This window comes from Pteropus vampyrus, unplaced genomic scaffold, assembly GCF_000151845.1.
Source record: "Pteropus vampyrus isolate Shadow unplaced genomic scaffold, Pvam_2.0 Scaffold140, whole genome shotgun sequence".
NCBI lineage: Eukaryota > Metazoa > Chordata > Mammalia > Chiroptera > Pteropodidae > Pteropus > Pteropus vampyrus.
This window is the reverse complement of record NW_011888921.1, coordinates 6,032,246-6,052,255: the sequence shown is the minus strand read 5'-3', so window position 1 is coordinate 6,052,255 and position 20,010 is coordinate 6,032,246. Positions and strand designations below refer to the sequence as shown.

Genomic DNA, 20,010 nt, shown 5'->3' with positions numbered 1-20,010 from the left:
CCCATGCCTACAATCTAACACTTGGTAATGCTCTGGCACTCCTGTGACAACATTCATGGAACCCCACTGTTTTCTGGCAATTGTCAAAATCCAGTGACAATATGTCCTTCCAAATAATTTCTACCATACAATGATTTACTGAATGCAAATAAAATATTTTATTCATCTGACATTGCTAATGATGAGTTCTGCCAGCCAAATGTGACCATTTTATTCAAAGATCAGCAATGCTCTTCTTTTAATTTCAGGCAAATGAAATAAATGCAAATAAATGGTTAAGTTGTCTTGACCTAGCTATATCCCCAAACCCAAAAGCAAGGCAATTCAGGTCAGAACAAAATAAATAACGTAACTGAACATCAAAGGTCCAAATTTACAATGAAAGTGAATGGACAGTTATATCCAAATCCATATACTCATTATTTATTCTATTTTAAAAAGAGATAGATTTGAGCTTCATAATAACAACAGAGAAAAAACAAAAGATATAATCTAAGGTATTTCCATTAAAATGTCACCTTAAAAGTGTCATTACGAAGTCACACAAACACTGTCAACTTAATAATACAAGAACAACTCTACAATTTCCTGAACAATCTGAAGATACTATATCCCATCAACGAGAGTTTCAGGGATGTTACCAATTTGTTTTTCATTCCTTTCATAAAATAATTTTTTCTTCTAAATCTACATTCTCCGGCATATTTTGTCTTTATCATCAACTCTCAATAATAAACTGCATGAGAAAATTAGGGTCAAACAGCTCATGGAGAAATTATTTGGTTAAATTTGGAAATTTGCTACATATACTTCATTTTAGTAAGACTGATGTGTTGGCAAAGTAAAACCCTATATCCTAAAGTAGTAACATCACTGAATCACCCATGAGCTTAATGAAAATCCTAGGTTGTACAATACAGTTAAAGTAAATCCCTTTACAAAAGATCTCACCTACTGTAAATGTGAATTATCTATAGTCTCTGAAGCAGGGATGGTACTCTTTATAACTAGTAATTGCTGAAAAGTTAAGTATGCCTCCATGATTCTTAAGTTAGATATAATACTATAAATATTCTATCTTATCTCTTCTTGGCCTTTTGGCTGAGATCAAGTGTGAAATATTCTTAGCTGAAAATATGCTATTTTCATGAAAGCTTTAAATATTAATAAATAATTTTCTACAACTTTCATGGTTTTAGAAAGTGAAGCCGAGTGCTTAAGAAAACAGAGTGTTTCCAATGTTGTGACCAAGTCAACCGATCCAAGAGCCCAGTGCCTGCCATGTCACATCAGGCTATATTCCTTTTAAATTTAGCATTGTTACCTTTCTGGTAAGAGGTACCTCTATAGGCACTGGAATCACTTCTGCCAGGAGACATCCATAAAAAGCCACCATAAACATGACTGGATCATTGTTGGGGTAAACCAGGGCTACCTAAAATGCATAATAACATTCAATAACAGAAGAATAAAAACAAGACTAATGCTTTCAATGTCATTCTCTAAGATATACATTTATATATAAAACATCTATTGTATACAAAATAAATCAAATTATTAAATTGCTTAAAGAAAATTAAGTTAATTAGAAGGATGTACAAACCTAAAAAGACCTCTCTCATTCCCATGATTATTCTAGACACATTTTGGGAACTATAATGCAATTGATCATCATAATAGGAATTTTTCACTTAATTCTATTGGTGATTTAGCAGTAAACAACTCACTTGAAGTAATAAATTAATTACTTGTGAAATCTAAGGCAATTTATTTTAATGTAAGACTAAAGCAATAAAATAAATGTAATGGATCTCTCCAGACAGACCAGCATATTAAAGAATAAGCTTTTCATCTCTCATAGAGAGCCTACAAGCACTGAATGACTCAATTACTACCTTAGGGCCAACCTAAGATTTCTTACTCTTTAACAAATTCATTGTATTAATCCTTACTCATCAAACCAACAATGCAAGTGTTCTAGCATGAAGGCATTTGGTAATAGGTATAAGCAATTCTGGCAGAAACCATTATGGGCACGAAGTTAATTCATTTACAAAAGATAAACAGTAAAACCTCTATACTATGTTCAAACATATGATCTCACCTGTAATACATCATAAGGATAATGGGCTCTTCCTAATTTATTCAAGGAATGCAAAAATACATGTCACTATCACTGTGGAGTTTGTTACTTGGCTTTGATATTTATATATTAACATTTGAAATTTAATTATGTCACCAGACTCTTGTTTTCTCTTCATTTATTTCCAAATTCTCTAAACTTACTCCCAAGATAAGTTCAGTTCTGAATTTCTAGAGTTCTAAAAAATACAAACTCCACAAGACATTTAAACAATCCATTTTCTTTCTGCACACAAGTGTCCATGTTGCAAGAAAGACACAGAAGTATCTTCTTAGGATTCCATGAGAACTAGAAAACACTCATGTGTCACATTTATAAGTAGAAGCCATTCTTTGTATGTCCTCTGCCACGATGCAAAAATATTTTTATAAGGCTAGTTTAGGGGATTATGTAATCATGAGCCTCATAAAAAGAAGTCTGTTGTGTAGCTGGTGTTTCATTCTACATATTCCAAGTGAAAAATAATGTTTGACAGTAAGAAGTAATCATATTTAGATAGGAAAAATCTTCAAAAATTAAAAAAAATATATATTTTAAATGTCACTTCTATGTAAAGAAATTAAATGATGTCAATTTGTTTTTTCTTAGAAGTAGCATGATTCTCCCTCCCTTTCTACATAAAATCACAGAAAATTGCTTAAAAAATTTTATGGGACATTTTTTAAAAGAAAAAAATCAGAGTAAATGTTATTGCTATTTTTGTTGTCTGAATATTAAAATATTTATTTCCAGAAAAACTTAGGCGTCTCTTTCTTTCAGTAGCACCTCAAGAGTTTACTGATTAGCAGCTACAGAAGGTGACATGTGAATTTCCTTCAATCTATGAATGTAAGAATTATCACCTGGCATTGGGCCAACCTGAGTTGAAATCAAACCATTTTCATTTTCTAAGAATAATTTTTATAAATTGTGCTGTGGTGTATTAAAAGTCCAGAATGTGCATGTCAGAAAGCAATAAAACTTCACCTTCCTAAAACCAAAAACTAAATACACACACACACACACACACACACACACACACACACACACACACACACACACACACACACAAACAATTACCCTATCTCCAGGTTTTAATACAGGTTCATTTTTGGTCCCCAGTTTATTAAGCAGGGTGTAGGCCAACTTTAAACTTCTGCTCCACAGCTTTCCTGGAAAAAGAAAAGAAAACAGCAATATAGAAAAATACAGGCCTACCTCGGCAAAAGCACATTCAGCTCCTAAGCACATTTAATAAGACAATGGCAGCTTCCAATGACACATGAGACAAGCATCGCCCCCACCAGAGAGATCCCCACCCGAACAAAAAGGCTTTATATTCACTCTAGGAGCCAGTCCTGCCTCCAAACAAAAATAAAACATTACCAGAAGCTCATTCTGGTTTAGATAATTTTTCAAATTCTTTTCTGAAGTAATCTGAATATCTTTAGAAATAGGTTGATGTGAGCTGGTCATATTTCAAGGAAGGAAACAACTTTCTTATCACAGGACTGAAAATCAGAAGACTACATTATTCTAATCTTTTTTTTGCAGAACCACTTACATATGTGGTATTAGATACTTGAAGTAACTACAAAGCAAAAGTGTGACTCAAATAATTAGGTATTCTGTACCACAGTATTTCAGTGAAGAGACAATAAAATGGAAATTAACTATGTGAAACATGGATATACTCAAAGATGTTCAATAAACATGCAAAGATTTGGCCAGCTGACTGCTTTAAGGGTTACATGGATGAAATTAATATACAGCTTCTGAAATGAATGCTAAAAACTATTTTCTGGGGAGGTGAGGTAAGACTATTCTTTCCCTCCTCCTGCTCTCTCCCCTTAACCAGCCTTAGAAATTCTTATTTTAGACTATGAAAAACACAGAAATCTTGTTATTTTGAATATATGTTAGTTTTTCATACAACTCATTCAGAGGAGCATCTAAGGTTTAAATTCTTTTCAATCTGCATAGTTCTTTAACTAAAAACTATTTTTCCTCTAAAATTATTCAGTATTTAGGTCTATGGACAATGTGCTCCACTTGAAAAGGGAAAAGAGGAAAATGTCTGAATAAACTAGTACAAAATCTCATAGTCCAGGTTAAATCCATTCTTCTTACATTTTTTTAAAAAAGAAAAATTAAAGTTATTTTTAAAAGAATTTATAAAAGAAAAATCAGTTACTTTAAAAGCTCATTTACAAAAGAAAAATAAAAAGCTTAGCTGGGATGCAAAATTAAATGGAAAATCCAAAACTAAATGGAAAAGAACTAATTGTGCCTAATGTAAGCAAGAAGCAGGATAAAGTAAATAATAAAGATTTAAAAAGTAATTAATTTTTAATTTTTTGATGAAACTATATGGTTTTTACCATACACTATTAATCCTGCTCATATGTCTTCCTAAAAATCCTCTAGTGTTAAAAATCAGTGGATCTATAAAGTCTCTTCTTTTTGCTCTTTTAAATATTAGCTGGCTTGCAAATGTCACATTAACAAAAGAAAATATTTGGTAATAGGTATACTTAGAACTTAGGATCCTATGAAAATAACTTAAAAGTTCTGCAGAAACACAATAATCAGCAACTGCTAAATATCAAAGTAAAAACACCACTCATGAAAATATGAAGAACTATTAGAAAAGTAAACTCACCATATGTAAGAGTGTAAACTGGTTTCCCTGTCACATCCAGTGCAGTCAGACAGGGGCACTTTGCCTGAGTGGTACCCCAGCGCTGTAGGGCAGACTCAAGAGCAGGAGGCCAGTTACAGATGACTCCTAAGGGCTCCCCCTTCACAGGGGTCACCTGCCGTCCCTCAGGCTTGGGCTGGTTGGGGTCTGGTTGAGGTACTGTACCAACAAAATCCAATGGGTTATGAAAATAAGATCTGAAATAAGTACAAATATCAACTAACAAAACATAGGTCTCTAATCTCAAATATATATTCTTTTCCCTTTATCTGGTTTGAACTCACTCTAAAAAAGACATCATTAGAAATGGCAATCCACAAACTGGGCCTTAATTCATTTTCCCACATAATTGTAAAATTATATTTAATATATTCTATGCAACAAACTCCGACCCTGATAATGAAAAGGCACTGAACTGCGAGTCAGGAAATCCAAGTTTACATTCACTTTTTACCAGTGTGACCTCAGGCGAACTGAGTCATCTGAGCTTTGTTTTCCCTCATCTGTAAAATGAGGACAGTAATAGTTATACCACAGGGTCAGTATTAGACTCAAACCAACAATGGGCATGAATGTTCCTTCCATGTCTCTGCATCCCTGTACACATCTCATATGGCCAATCCCTTTGTCTCCGAGGAAACACATCCTTCTCAGGATGTAGCTCCAACAGCACATTCCCTGGAAAGCTGTCCCTGGCCATTCCTTCCCCAGTGCTCCCACACAATGTGGTAGTCCACCATTATTAAAGCATCAAGGATCCTCGAGGGCTTCTATTACTGTACATGCTTTTTTCTCCCTAAGACTAACAGCTTTTTGAAAGCAGGCATGGTTCTTATTCCTCTCAGTGCCTATAGTGCCTAATACATAATGGTCGCTCAATCAATGTTAATTAAATTGAACTGAATTTGGGAGAGGAAAAAAAAAGCTCTAGATTATTAATATGGTTATTCTAGAAACTGGAGGTGAATAATATTTCATATACTTTCATATAGATGAAACTAAAGTCCTCTTATTTTTCTACAATAAACAAGTATTCAAATAATAAAAAGCAAAAAAAAAAACCCACACTCTTTTGAAAGATAAATTACACATAGAACAAAAAAGTCAAGTATTTATTGGGTGCCAATTCTGTGCATAGGATGTGATCAACACTGAGAAAATAAATATTGCATGTATCATTCTTTGAACAAACATTGTTTCTAATAAAGCTAGGTGCAAGGAACACAGAATCCATGCTCTCTAAGAATATTTAGAGTACAATGGGGACACACATTCACACACAGAGCTAAGTAAACATGAGCAATGCATGACTGAGATAAGTATAGAGAGCACAAAAGAGGACCACATTTTGCCCAGCTTAGGCGCTGAGGGACCGCACCAGGAGGAGGTAACGCTTGAGTTGAGCCTTAAAGAAAGGGTAAGAATTAGCCAAGTGAATGGGAGGTAAGAGAAGAGGCACAGAAGGGAGAATAGACAATGAACAACAAGTATTAGATGGGCAAATGAAATAGGAAATAAATTGTATTTTAGAGCTCAGTTTAATGACATACTTGGGAAACTGACTTAAAACATCTTGATTCATTTTTCTACTGACATAAAACTACCGAAAATAGTTTCGCTTCCCAAATCACTGCTTTAGGTAAATATTTCAGCTGCCCTTCTACTTTGTATATTCCCAGACCCTAAACCACCAGATTAAGTAAAAAAGTGAACATGGGTGATTCTAAATAAATAATTTTATTTTTACAGACAGACTGTATAAATGGTAGGCATAGTCTTTTGGTCATAAAGGTCTATCACTATTGCCATCCACTAGGCCTCAATGCAGACCCTGGGGCACACTCTTTCAGACTTCCAAAGACATATGGTAATCAGTATTTAAATAAACAACTCTTGCCTATTTATAATTAGTGAAAAGCTGTTAGCTCTATTCTGCCAATGAAAATTGTTCCAGTATGATTCCAGTTGAACCCTGACCTTCATTTGCCTGGTCAATACACAATGCTGAAAAGACCTGCAAGGCTCTTACTGGCAGGAGCACCTTGAACATTAGTGCATCGAGAAAGATGTCCATAGTTCAATGGGTTTAGTGACTCCTCAAGAAACAGAAATTCAACTTAACCTTATATGTCAGGTTGCTTGTTGCTTCCTGCTGTATAAAGAGGGCTAACACAGAATCTAGTCTACTCATGTGCCTAGCTGCATTAACAGGTCAGATGTGATCAAAGCCTACTACTAGTCTCAAGACATAAAAACGGACTACAAAGCTACCAAGGCTTAGGTCTTTTGATAAAAGCTTTTGTTAGGTAGATCTATTTGTCACCTAGCTTCTTTTCATCTATACGCCCAGACGTTCCCTTTCTAATCCTTCCTATTAAATTCTAGACATCATATGATTTCACCATAAATATTTTTTAAATTACTACTTTCTTGATGAAACCTTCCTTAAGCACATAGGTGGAAGTGATTTCTTCCCTTCTCCAACAGCCTATATTAGTTGATATACACTTAGTGCCTAAACTCGGTTTTCACATGTATATATTTCAGCACCGGTCTAAACTGTAAACAATATGAAGGAAAAAAGAAGTGACAGTATTTTTATGAACTTTTTCATCATCTACCATATTATCTTACAGAAAACAGACATATATAATGCCAAATATAAATAATTTTAAAAAGTATGTATTTGAGAAAGTTCCTAATTTCAAAGAGCATATTTCCAAGGATAGTTCTATGCTCTACAGTTATCTCTTTGCCTTTCTATCCCCTCTCTCCCTCCTTATGTTTCATCTGAGATTTAAAATACAAATTATCTTTAGAGAAAAAGAGCAGAGAACTATGAACTCTTTTAACCAAAAACAATGCCTTGTTCACCTTTAAATCCTATAGTACCTGACATGCAGTAATTGCTTAAATGTTTGTTTTTAGAATTATTATTATTACCTTCCACAATTTCTTCAGAGTCGTCCACAAAAAATTCTTTTAAGGGAGGCCTTTTGGGTCGTTTCAGAGTGTTGAGAAGCTGCTGGATTTTTGTGGATACTCTGCTACTGACAGGAACACCTATAAGGGAAAAAATGGTTAGTTAAAACTGACTAATTTTAGGGATATTTTAGTTCCTCAATTGTCTTTGGAGTTTTTAATTTCTAATGATGTTTGGCCTTTGCTCACAGTCTCATTCTATTTCAACTGGGACAAATAGGTACAAATATGTATGTCACAAGTTTATGACAACGGAGAACAAATATGGTGCTATTATTAATATATTGCTTAAAGATTTCAACTAATCTTCCTTTTCTCTTATAGCATTCTTTTCTTTTTCCATACTAAATTTTTTGTTCAAAGTATCTTTTGAAAGTACAAACTAAGCCTGAACAAGTGTCAGTGCTGCCACAGCACAGACTGTTGAAAAGAAGACATTTAAGATGACTTGTGTTAGTGGGTTTACTGCAGCATAGTTCTACTACTACTGAGTAGTCGGGCGCTACTGTTTATAATTTGAATTTTTCCAGTTTAACTAAAATTCCTTATTTAGCTACCAAAAAGAATTCCCTACCATCAGCTGTATCCATAAGGCTGGACCTGTTGGATCCTTTGTGCATGCCTTTAACTATCCCCGAGGGGGGCAAATCAATATTTGCTGGGCGTATTGAAGAAGATGATGATGAAGAAGAGGTAGTTGTAGTGACATCAGGGGGAGCTGAGAAATTCTCTAAGAGGAGAGAAAGCAAAATTTAGAATTATTTTACAGTAACAGTAAAATAAGAATCTTTAAATCTTTTGTTGTTTTTTAACAAAGGAGAAAACTATGTAAATTGGGTATAAGCGCTTGTAAAACAACCTTTTAAATCAAATTCCACTAGCAAGATACAATAAGAGAGGAAGCAGTTAAGCCAGGGCTTATCAGCTTTCTACAATTATTATTCTCAAGAACTCAGGTAGCCTTAGTAAGATCAAATCCCATATCAAATGTTTCTCAACAACATTTTCTACACAGAAAGAATGGTAGAAATACAATGTCATATAAAAACAATCATAATGAAATAAAAATTCTAAATAACTTCAAAACGAAACCAACGTGAGTATGATCACATGGCTACTAATATTCTAGAAATATAATATTTCTTCTTCCACTGAAGATAGAAATAGTTTCTTGGGAGTGGGTCAGATCATTCAAGTTTCCAGATGAAGAAGACCAGATAAGTCTACTTCTAATATTTATAAAATAACCCATAGGTTACTTGGATCTACTTGACAGGCAAGGTGCTTCCCTTGCTCTAAACATGATTAGTGTTCTTGTACTCTGCCTCATGTAGTGATTCTTAATATAAAGAAACTGAATGATATAAATTGGGGGATTCTTAATATCAAGAAACTGAGCAACGTAAGTTGAAAGAGAGCCACTTAATAGGGATGAGTTACAAAAAACTTAGAAGAAAACATAAAGAGAAGTAAAAAAAAATTAGAAAAAGTAAAATATACAATTCACAAGAATAAAAAGCCATTTAAAACGTTTCCTATGAAAAAAGAAAAAAGCATAATATAAACAATTTCTAAAATCAATTTGAAAGTAAGGTCTCTATGCCCCAAGAGTCTATAATTACTAGTTTAATAGTTTTTAAAGTTTTAAATATACTAAAACTAGCACAAGTATATTACAGTATATCTCTTCTGTAGGATAATGTAGTAACAAAGCATTAAAAACAGACATTTTTATTTGATCCAACAATTCCACTTATAAGGAATATGTCCTAAGGAAATAATCATAAAAGTGCACAAAATTGTGTGTTCAAAGATGTTCACTCCAGCAGTTTTTAGAATAGCAAAAAACTGGATATTACTTCAATGTCCAACATAGGGAAATGGCTAAATAAACCACGGCATAGCCATACAGTGGCATATTTTCAAACCATTAAATAGTATAATCCTATACTAATGATATAACAGATGTTTGTGATATGCTACTAAGAAAAGCAGGTTATGAACATTATGTTTAGTACAAGTGCATTTTTGTAAAAATAAAACCAAAACTCTACATATTGATTTGCAAATAAAGTCTAGAATAATATACACAAGTGTTATCCATGGGAAGTGGGTTTATAGATTATTTTATTTTTATTTTATCTGTATTTTCAAATTTTTCCACTAGAAGCATGAATTACTTCTTTTAAACAAATATTCAAAAGGCAATAATGTTGGATAAGATGGTTTTTGTGAGTACCTGAACAAATAACTTTTCACATAGGAAAAGCAACAGAAAAATACGAGGTCAGATGAAATCACCTTATAAACAAAAATTCAGATAAAGTTAACTAGGTATCCGCACAATATTTTTAAGAAGTGAAATTGCTCTCTTTTAGACAAATGTGAAAATAAAACCTGACTCAACAATGGCTGTTGCTTACCCTTCTAAATAGAAGAGTTGGTGAGCATGCTCACCTGCAGCTGCTTTAGGAGGTTCAGTGAGTTACAGGGCAGAGTTAAGAGTGCAGGACAAGTCACTGCTGCTGGCACTTGGCTTTTAAATGTGGGCAATCATACCCTCAATGTAGCTATTTTCTTTAAAAACTGTAGGCTTGAACTGAAAATTTTCCAAGTTTTTCTTTTCATAAATCAATTAACAAAGATATACAGGAAGTGATATAGAAAGGTCATTGATATGAAAATTAAGACACCGGAATGCAACTGATCATCAAGAAAAAAAGAGAAAAGTATCACAGATTCATGATGTTTATATACATCACTTAGTGCAATGTGTACCAACCAATTAAGCAAAAGCAGAGATCCGAGCTATATCTTTATCTATATATGTCACACTCTCTTAGAACACACACACACAGACACACATACACAAAAAAACATAAAGCAGAGCCAAGTAAAAGCATCGGCAGCAGGTAGCAGCTCCCAAAGTACCAACATCATCAGGCTGCACACTCTAGTTGTAGCAATAACACAGCAGCAAGGACAATAAATCCAGTCTTTGTGCTAAAGACAAAAAGGCCTCACTGATATTGCCTTAGTGCAGAATTTGCTCAGGTTTAATGTCTTTTGTTTGAGATAACGTAGAAAACAACCCTGGGAAAATCTAGGATGTTCTATATTTTAACACCTTTTAACAGATGGAATATTCTTCAACAGAGATAAACCATTGCTCTAAGACTGGTGTTGTATCTTGCAGCTTGAGTATTGCTTATGGAAATAGCTATGGCTTCAGGTGGGCAATACTATGTGCCAATAATGCAGAAAATAGCTATCATTCCAAATGTATTGCTGGTGTTTCCTTCTTTGCCTCATTAACTGTCATGGTCTTTCTGATTCTATTTTTTTAGGCCACTATGAAAACCTAATACAAATCATAAACTGTTTCCTGGATACTGGGAGCCAAATGGAACATAATTTGGGTTTCTTGGGTAGACCCAACTCCTACCTATTCGAGTATTGGCAAATACATCAGCTAGAGACCCACTGGTTCCTTTGACCTCTCCATGAGACAGCGTAGAAGATGCGGATGAAGAAGTGGACGATCCCTGAATTGAACGGTTGATCCAGGACTCAGCATTCTGTAAGCTCTGTTGCAAGGCAGCAGAGAGCGCAGCTTGGCGTCTCAGAGAGCCCTCATCCTCAGAGGCCGAAGACGTGTCTGTGTGGAATTAGAAAAAAAGTTGTTCTCGATCCTGCCTAGAACAGAGACCTTCGAGTTCTTGCTCATTGATCACACATTCAATTTTGACCCCAGCAAAACATTCTCACTCTTAAGGTAAACTAGTAAGTTAATTTTCTACAGAATCTCAAGGAAAGGTCTATGGATCAAAGCCTGCAAAAATAAAACAGCCTAAATATAGAGGTAATTTTAAGTTACTTTTTAAAAACCTTTTTAGAACATTAAACTTCATTCATTGTTTTTCTGTTCTGAGCTTAATCAGTATCTAAGTTCTTCTGGCTTATCTTATGTTCAAATACTTCTGAAGTGCTTATATAATCCTCAGTCTCTTAGAGAATCTTGTGATAGGCTGCTACACTGATTCTGACAGGTATTTATTAATCAGTGTCTACTTAAATGGAAATGTCCATGATAGAAAGATATAAAAACTCATTTTGTTACCAACCACTTAAATGTCAAACAGTGAGTAAAGTGCTAGAGAACTGATGTGGAATAAGAAACAATGCTTAGCCTGAAGGCAGTCATGGTTTTAGTGGAAAACCCAGCTGGTCGCTCAGCACAGGTAGGCTTTCCAAAGACGGTAAGAGAGGACACTGATCTGCATTTCTCTCCTTAATTCTCAGAGGAGAATTGTGAGAAATTCACTGATATCTGTATTTAGCCTGGTTCCGACTTCAGGAAAATAAGGCCTAAATTAGAAAAGCATGTTGAAAAAACAGAAAAAGAAAAGTTCAACCAAATATAAGACAGCCAAGGAAGCGGAAGTCAGAGATTTATTCCAGGGCTCTAAGCTGACAGGGCATACAAGTTAAAGGGGCATTTGGTCTGACAAACCAAATGTAAGACAAACCCTTTTAAATTACTTTGGGGATTACAATTTATGGCCTATGGGTTGAATTTCATTCATTTTTTTTTTAATTAAATATTCTGTAGTTAGTCCTGACAAATACTTTCCTGTAACTCAGGTAAAACTATAAGTCCATGTTCTCTTCTAGCTCAAAGAGCCAAAGAGATAACACTGTTAGCACTAGACAATGAAAACCACAAAAGACTAATTTAATCTAGAAGTCAAATTTTGCAGGTTCAGAGCAAGCGAGTTTATCCTTGATTCCTCCTGCTCTGGACTACATCCAACTTATTACCTCATATTGAAGAAGATCTGAGGCCCAACATTTATTTTATTTATTTATTTTTTTACAATGTACTAAAGAAGTACAATATATGCCAGGAACTATGTCAGGTTCTGGGGATTCTGAGATATAGGATTTCTTATGAGACGGTAAGTGCCCTAAAAAGGCTTAGAGTCTATAACAGGAGACACACAAGAATATAACAAATGCTAAGAAACAGACTAAGCAAAGGTTTCAGTCCTGGGGCACTGATTTCGGTGGGGAACTTCAAGTCTTTCTGTGTAAATGGAGCAAAGACTTTGAGGAGGTAAGGGGCAACAGATTAGGCTGGAGAAGCAGATAGTGACCAGACCCAAAAGGAGATAAAGCAAAGAGGTTCTTTAAAGGGGAACGAGATCTACAATGCAGAAGGAGAGTGGCTAAAGGAAAATATAGAGAAAGAAAAGTAACAGCATCTGTAACCTTTCATTTAAGGAAAGTGTTTTTGCATAATTTCCAGAAATTATTCTAACATTTTAGTTGTACCTTGGGAGACAGAGATTTGTCTTTGCAAACATGCCAAAGAAAGGTGGGGGTGGGGGGAATGGAACAGGTGAATCTGACCCTAAGAATAAAGTATTTTCAGGGTAATAATCTCTGGATCCCATGAACTCCACTAGATTTGCAGGCTGTCTTTATTGAATCATTTATTTAAATCTGCATTAAGTCTAAAATCAGAATAACCCAATTTTCCAAAGATAGTAAGAGCAGTATTTTATGATTAGGTTTATGGAAAATTGGCTTCATTATGTTTCTATATTAGATCAATTATGTAATTTGGTGTATTGTTTCAATTCAATTACTTCATTTGCCTGCCAGTCCTCCTTAGAGTGTTTAGTGACTACAACTGTAGGGCAGCTTGTCTTAGTGTAGTGAAAAAACATGGCCTTGGTGTCTGTCTTCCATTTGAACTCCAGGGTTCACTGCTTACTAGCTTTATGACTTGGGGATAAAATATGCCATCTGAGAAGGTTGGTTATTTGTTCAGCCATTCAACAAATACTAAGCACTAGACTCATTTGATAGGAATAAAATGGTGCACAAGAACACACAGGCCCGACTCTAATAGAACTTAAGAGTCTTATAGGAGTTCAGGGCAGGCACCCAAGGAAGTGAGACCTAAACCTAGGCGAGAAGATTAAGTAAAAATTAGTTCTAAGGAGCATAAAGGTGGGGAGAAAAAAGAGTCAGGTAGAGGAAACAGAGAAAGCTGGGAAGGGACAGAAAACAAAGCACATTTGAAGATTTAAAAGAAATGAACTGAAGTACAAAATACAAAACTAGTAGTGATAAAAGATAAGGCTAGACAAGTGGACAGCACTGAGTTGCTAAGGGCCATGCTAAGGAAACTCACCTTTATGCTAACTGCGGTGAGAGACCAAGTAATGAGACAACGTACAGAAAGCACCCCCATAGTGCCAACACATAGCTGGTGAACAATAAACATTAGTTCTCCTTCTCCTTCTGAAATAACTCGCTCTATGTTAACCTACAGACACAAAACTATGGATTGGCAAAGCTTAAAGCTGATCATGAGTTAAGATGACACAAAATGTAAGCACTGCCTTGGGACTGCATCCTTTTAAAAATAAAAACGGGCTCCCTTAAATATTTATATGTTTATTTGGTAATTTTTTTAAAGTAACTATCACCCAGGAAACTGCTATGGATTAGTAAAAAGTTGGGCAAGATTAAATTAATATTAATAAAAATAAAGCTATCCTTTTCCTATTGATTCTGCTCCAGTTTGAACATGAATTCACAACTGCTATCTGTCATAAATAAAGTCTCTTGCCTAAGTTCTTGTATGTTAAGAATACAATAGGTCTACACAACAGCAAATAATTCTGAAAACATGGTTTGCCCTTTAGCTTAATTTTAAATTATTTTGGTGTAATTTTAACACTGATCACCAGAAGCCTAGACTCCATTTATAGGCAATTAGGAAACATAAACAATTAGCTTGCTGATTTTAAAGAAAGAAAAGTCCTGACTTTATTAACTGCTCCTAACTGCTGTAGCATTTTTAGTCTTTAGCCATGTGAGGAAATGACTCCCCTCTTCTTGGTGGAAAATATATTTATTGTATCTAAATAATGTTTATTAATTAATACATTTCTAAATTAAATTTAAACAATTACCATATCCATTCCACTCCCGAGAAATGAAAGCAAAGACTTGTATATGAATGTTTGTAGAAGCTTTATTTGTAATAGCTAAAAATGGGAAACAACCCAAATATCCATCAACAACTGAATAAATTGTGGATATTTATATGATAAAATATTACTCAGCAATAAAAAGGAATGAACTACAGTACTAACACACACAACATGGATGAATCTCAAAAATAATTACACCAAGTAGAAGAAGCCAAATCTTTTCCCCACCTCCCAAAAAAGTACAACTATGTATGATTCTATTTATATAAAATTGAATAAAATGCAAATAAATGTATAGTGACAGAAAACAGATCACTGGTTACCTCATGGTGATGGGAAGAGGCAGGATTACAAATAGATTATTAGGAAAACTGTGAAACCCAGGGTCCTTAGGACTTTGATTAACTTTATGCTCTCAAAATCATCCCCACCAACACACACACACACGCACACACAGACTTGACTAATGGTTACACGGTCTGGACCTCTGGCAAGCTAAAGATAACATCTTGACCTAACTTATGTTTCATTTCCTGAGTCCTAAGATGGAACAACCCCTTGGCTACTTTCCGATGAGACCGGACAGAGAGACTCCGGAAAAGACCTTAGAACTGTCCTCAAGACTTGAAAAAATGATTCATTACCACTCTGACCAATCAGTTCCCAACACGACCCAGTACCCCCAATCCTCGGTGTCTTGTGATTTTGCCTATATAATCTGTAATCTACACATCACTGAGGAGTTCAAGCTCTTGAGCATTAGCTTCTGATTCTCCTGGATGGCACCATTCATAACAAAATGGCCAATATTCCTCCACTGCAATTCTTGGTGTTTAGTATTTGACTGCTAGCACTGGGTAGATGAACTCTTTCTGTTCAATAACACTCAGGGCAGCGGGGAGGGGTGATGGATATGTTCATTATCTTAATTATGGTGATAATTTCACGGTTTTGCTATGTCAAAATTTAGCAAAGACACACTATAAATATTTGTTTATTTTATGTTGATTATAATTTGATAAAGCTGTAGAAAAAACTAATTTAAAAAGAATTATGGGGTTGAAAATGATGCCTTGGTGAGAGGATGGTAACATCCGGGAGTCAGTCTACACACCAGGAGGCAAAAGAAGTTTCTCTGTAGGCAAGATAAAAGTTTGAGGCTTAGAGGAAAATGTCTTTAGAGACACAAGAGGAGAGCAGCCTAGAAGTAAAAGCATATATGGAAGAGAAGATTAAAAGGTTAGTTCTGGGAGCAGGCCAAACTGAGCCTACCTTGGACTACAATTCTGAGCAGCTTAATCTAGCACAAAGCCCAACCAGGGCAGGTATTGATTTACCAGATAAGCCTTAGGGAGACTTTCAGAACTACCCAAGAGATTTTCAGCATCCCATAATAATCTGTCTCTGTGCATAGAGAAAGGCTGGGACTGAAAATCAGTATTTAGAGCCTAACTGGCAGGAGGTCCATGAGTTGCCAGACCATTAACATCCCAATGGGATACTTCTGAGAAAAGGCAAACTCACTATTAATAATCACTCCAGGGCCACTCTACCTATAAGGGATCTCCAGACACTGTTTTTGTAGGTATTTCCCTATACCTATAAAAAAAAAATGGTTTACAAAATTAATTAATATTACTAATTATATTGGGGTGAGAGATTTTTTTTTCCACTTATTGCCTATTTGCAAAGTTAGATCAAACATGCAGCAATTATTAAAGCTCCAAAATTAACAAAAATATATTTACTAACAATACGGTAGAAGAAGAGGTAATATGCCAAGTGGTAGGAACGTGCTTTTAAAGTCTGACTGCTGGATGTTGGGCTAATTGGTTCTAGGGGTCTTCATTCTGTTCTTTGGTGTTCTTTACCTATGGATTCTCTCTCACAGTGAGTGTGTTCTATTTTTGAACTGTTTGCTCACATTCAGTGGATCTTTATCTGTGGGAATCCCAAGTCCCTGGGTTAAGGTTGTATCCTTCCAGAAACCCTTTGTGCCAAAGGGTTATCATCATCAGCCTTTTATGGTAGTTCACTTTTTAATGCTAGTTCTTACTGGGAGCAATAGTGAAACTTAAATCTTGTAACCAGTGATCACAGATTCTTAGGGAAGGTTCCTGTGCCCATTATCCCAAGGCCAGGCACAAGGCAAGCCTTCCCAACATCTTTGGCAGTTTAATTTTTTTCAAATACACTCTTCTGCTGAACATACAAGCCTATCCAGGGATCTCGAGTCCAGCTTCCAAACTGACATAGGTCCAAGGTTTTATCTTTTCTACTCTTATGGTAACTAAAACTTAGGTCCCTAGTTTACTGCCTCTTTCTCTCCAGGGCAGACAAAATGTGCCCCATCTCACCACTCTGATTTTCAGTGATTGTGCTCACTTTAGCCCTGCATGTTATTTAAAAGAAAGCTAGTTATATTTTATCCTGCACTTCTAATGGGAAGTTTTATTTCCCTCGTTTCTAGGAGAAATTTTTCAGGTTATCTAGAAACAGAAGTCTGGGAAAGTTATTGAGCCTCTCTAAACTTGTTTTCTCATCTGTAAAATGGGACAGAGGATCATCAAGAGAACTAAAAATGAAAAACTATATATTAAGCACTTAGCCCTTTGACTAGAACACAGAAGATACTCAATAAATGGTAAATATAAAATTACTTTTATTGGCAAACCTTAAATTTTACAACTGGCTATTGAAATAAATTCACTCTGATAGAGTGGGGTTTTATTGTGCTTTGGCTTAAAGAATATTAAATATTACTAGTTTCCCAAGTTACTATGGACAACTGCTCATAACCCATACCAATAATGAAAGTATGCTATTAAAATGATCCAAATCTATTAATTAGAGCACATTCTCAGAGGTCTGATTCACCAGCTGTTTACTTTGCAGTTTTGAATAAAATTAGAATACTTAGGAAAAACTCCCCAAGTTGGTAATTCAGGCAAGTAATCTCTTTTAAATTCAAATTAACTGACTGGTATATGCTTGGAGCTATATGCTCTCAGAGGGCAATAACTATTCAATTTGTTTGGAATAATACCTATATTTCAATGCCATGCATACGTGAGTAGCTATTAAGTAAAAAAAGAGTTCCCAAAAATGAAATGATAATAGAGTGAAAAACAAAATCAAGAAGACTTGAGTCTGATGCATAACTGCTGTCTGACCTGGGGCAAATTCCTAGATGACTATGAACCTATTTCTAAAGAAATATGCCCTTCCTGCTTCACAGAGCCCTTGTAAGGGGTAAGTCGGGCAGGGCAGCCATGGGTATGTGAAAGTCCTTTATATGCTGTAATTATTACTGTATATTATTGAAATATGCTAAAAGCATAACAATGCCCCAGTCTGTCCACAGGTGTCAAGAAAAATAAAGAGGTAAAATTCTTCTTGTCTGGCCCTATGAATTACTACTACAGTCACTTTCAAGCAGGGCCCTGTGTGAGACAGACGTCTAAATTTAAGCTTCATTCTACTCAAGCCTGTTCAAATAGCTTACTGTGCTTTTGGGTCATTATGTGGTCAATATGGTCATTCGGGCACCCTCGGAATACAGTGTAGGGTAAGTCCACATGGGTGCAGAAAAAGCTTAGAGGGGGGAAAATATATGCTGCAGTTTTTGCATTGTGTTTATCCCTGTGAATGAGTAATAGGGTTATACAAAGAACCCCCACAAAGAAAGAGCTGAGGTAATTGCCTCATGACATTAGTAAATGATTTCAGCACATAAAGGGAACTGGATGGCAGTAATTCAAGCAGTCTAAAAGACTCTGAAAAAGGACACAGACACTAAAAGAATCATAGATTGCTGCCAACTTGGAGAATTAAAAAATTTCAATCTGTAAGATAGAAATCAGTGTACATATCAATAAGCAAATTTTAAGTTGATTGAAACTTTATTATTTGAGCATGATTTATGAACAAAGGACAAATTATTTCCTATACCAACTGTTTACCATATATTCCAGACTACATAATACTAAGATTTATGACATATTTTACTCCTTAAATCCTTGTTATTAAATCCCTCCAAAAATAGTTCTATATTGTCATCAATTCAGTAATTTCAATATTATGTGCTGAGTGCCCACTGCCCCAAAGAAGCTGACTGACTAATGTGCTCAAGCAGCTATCCCAGAAACTAGGCTCACACTGGCCAACATATGTAGAGTGAGGGCCTTGACAGGTCAAACATCCTTGACCAGAGTCATGTGTGGTGGGTGTCACCTCTCAGCGCACAAAGACAAACACAACTAAAATACTATGAAACTTGAGGTTAATTTTGCGCTGCAAGAGTGGCACAACTTTTCTAGAAGCAAAGTCATAGGGAGGTCATTTCTATAGCTGCCTAGAACCTGTTTTTTTAAAAACAGCCTTTAATTGGCAATAATTAATGTCAATTCTCTTCTTCCTCCTTATCCCTTCAGTGCAGACTGGGCATTCTTCTAAACACCAGTAATTCAGGGAAAATCGAAGTAAATGGACAAGATGAAACCTATCTGCCATGCCTGGGTCAGACTGTAAGAGGTTCTGGGAGACAGTGATGTAAGTTTAAACTGTAATAGGAATAGGAGACAGCTAAGTCTCTAAATGGTGTCTCTCAGAAGCTTGGAGAGAACGGTTTCCAAATCCTAACTTGGGAACAGCAAATTCCATCTCCCAAAATTAAAGATGCTAACAGACACCTTATGATACAGCTTTTCCCACATTCCCTCACAGTATTTGTCCTAGGCAAGTGTGTATTTACTGACCAAGAGCATCAAGATCCAGCTCCATGTGAGCAGTGTGTGAGAAATCACTACGGAGGGTGCTCTCCATGTTCCTTCATGATGGGAAAAAATTCTATTTGACAACACTGATGTCCCTAAGAGCACATCAAAGTTTCTCATATACTATTCAGAGATCCTCAGAACAGGAGATAAATGGAGAGGAAACCTTTTTATTATTCTACTCTGCTAAATAAAGGTCTTAGGAGAGAGGACTGAATCTTTACAATGATGAAATTATTGAAACATGCAAGGTGATCAAGAACATTTATACCATATCTTCAAGGCTGTAGACAGAATAGAACATTCTCGTTCGGAAATACAGAGGCCTGTAGTGAATTCCAAAGGACTATGGTCTCATTCAGCCAGGAACAGCCACGATTTGTTTCTAGAGCTGGTGAATTCCCCTCAGGCAGTGACTTT

The 20,010-nt window shown here is 35.4% G+C and overlaps 1 protein-coding gene across 3 annotated transcripts in view; it reads right to left on the bottom strand.

The window, feature by feature from the left end:
- DIP2B (disco interacting protein 2 homolog B) overlaps positions 1-20,010 on the bottom strand; it is a 183,515-nt gene that overhangs the window by 50,428 nt on the left and 113,077 nt on the right. For 2 of the 3 annotated variants that reach the window (XM_011368324.2, XM_023535448.1), the window contains exons 5-10: positions 11,251-11,463; positions 8,380-8,535; positions 7,767-7,886; positions 4,785-4,982; positions 3,203-3,294; positions 1,325-1,435 (exon numbers count right to left, since the gene is read on the bottom strand). In XM_011368324.2, the coding sequence (XP_011366626.1) occupies positions 1,325-1,435; positions 3,203-3,294; positions 4,785-4,982; positions 7,767-7,886; positions 8,380-8,535; positions 11,251-11,463 (890 nt within the window). The remainder of the gene's footprint in view (positions 1-1,324; positions 1,436-3,202; positions 3,295-4,784; positions 4,983-7,766; positions 7,887-8,379; positions 8,536-11,250; positions 11,464-20,010) is intronic. The other variant, XM_023535449.1, reaches the window with a different exon arrangement.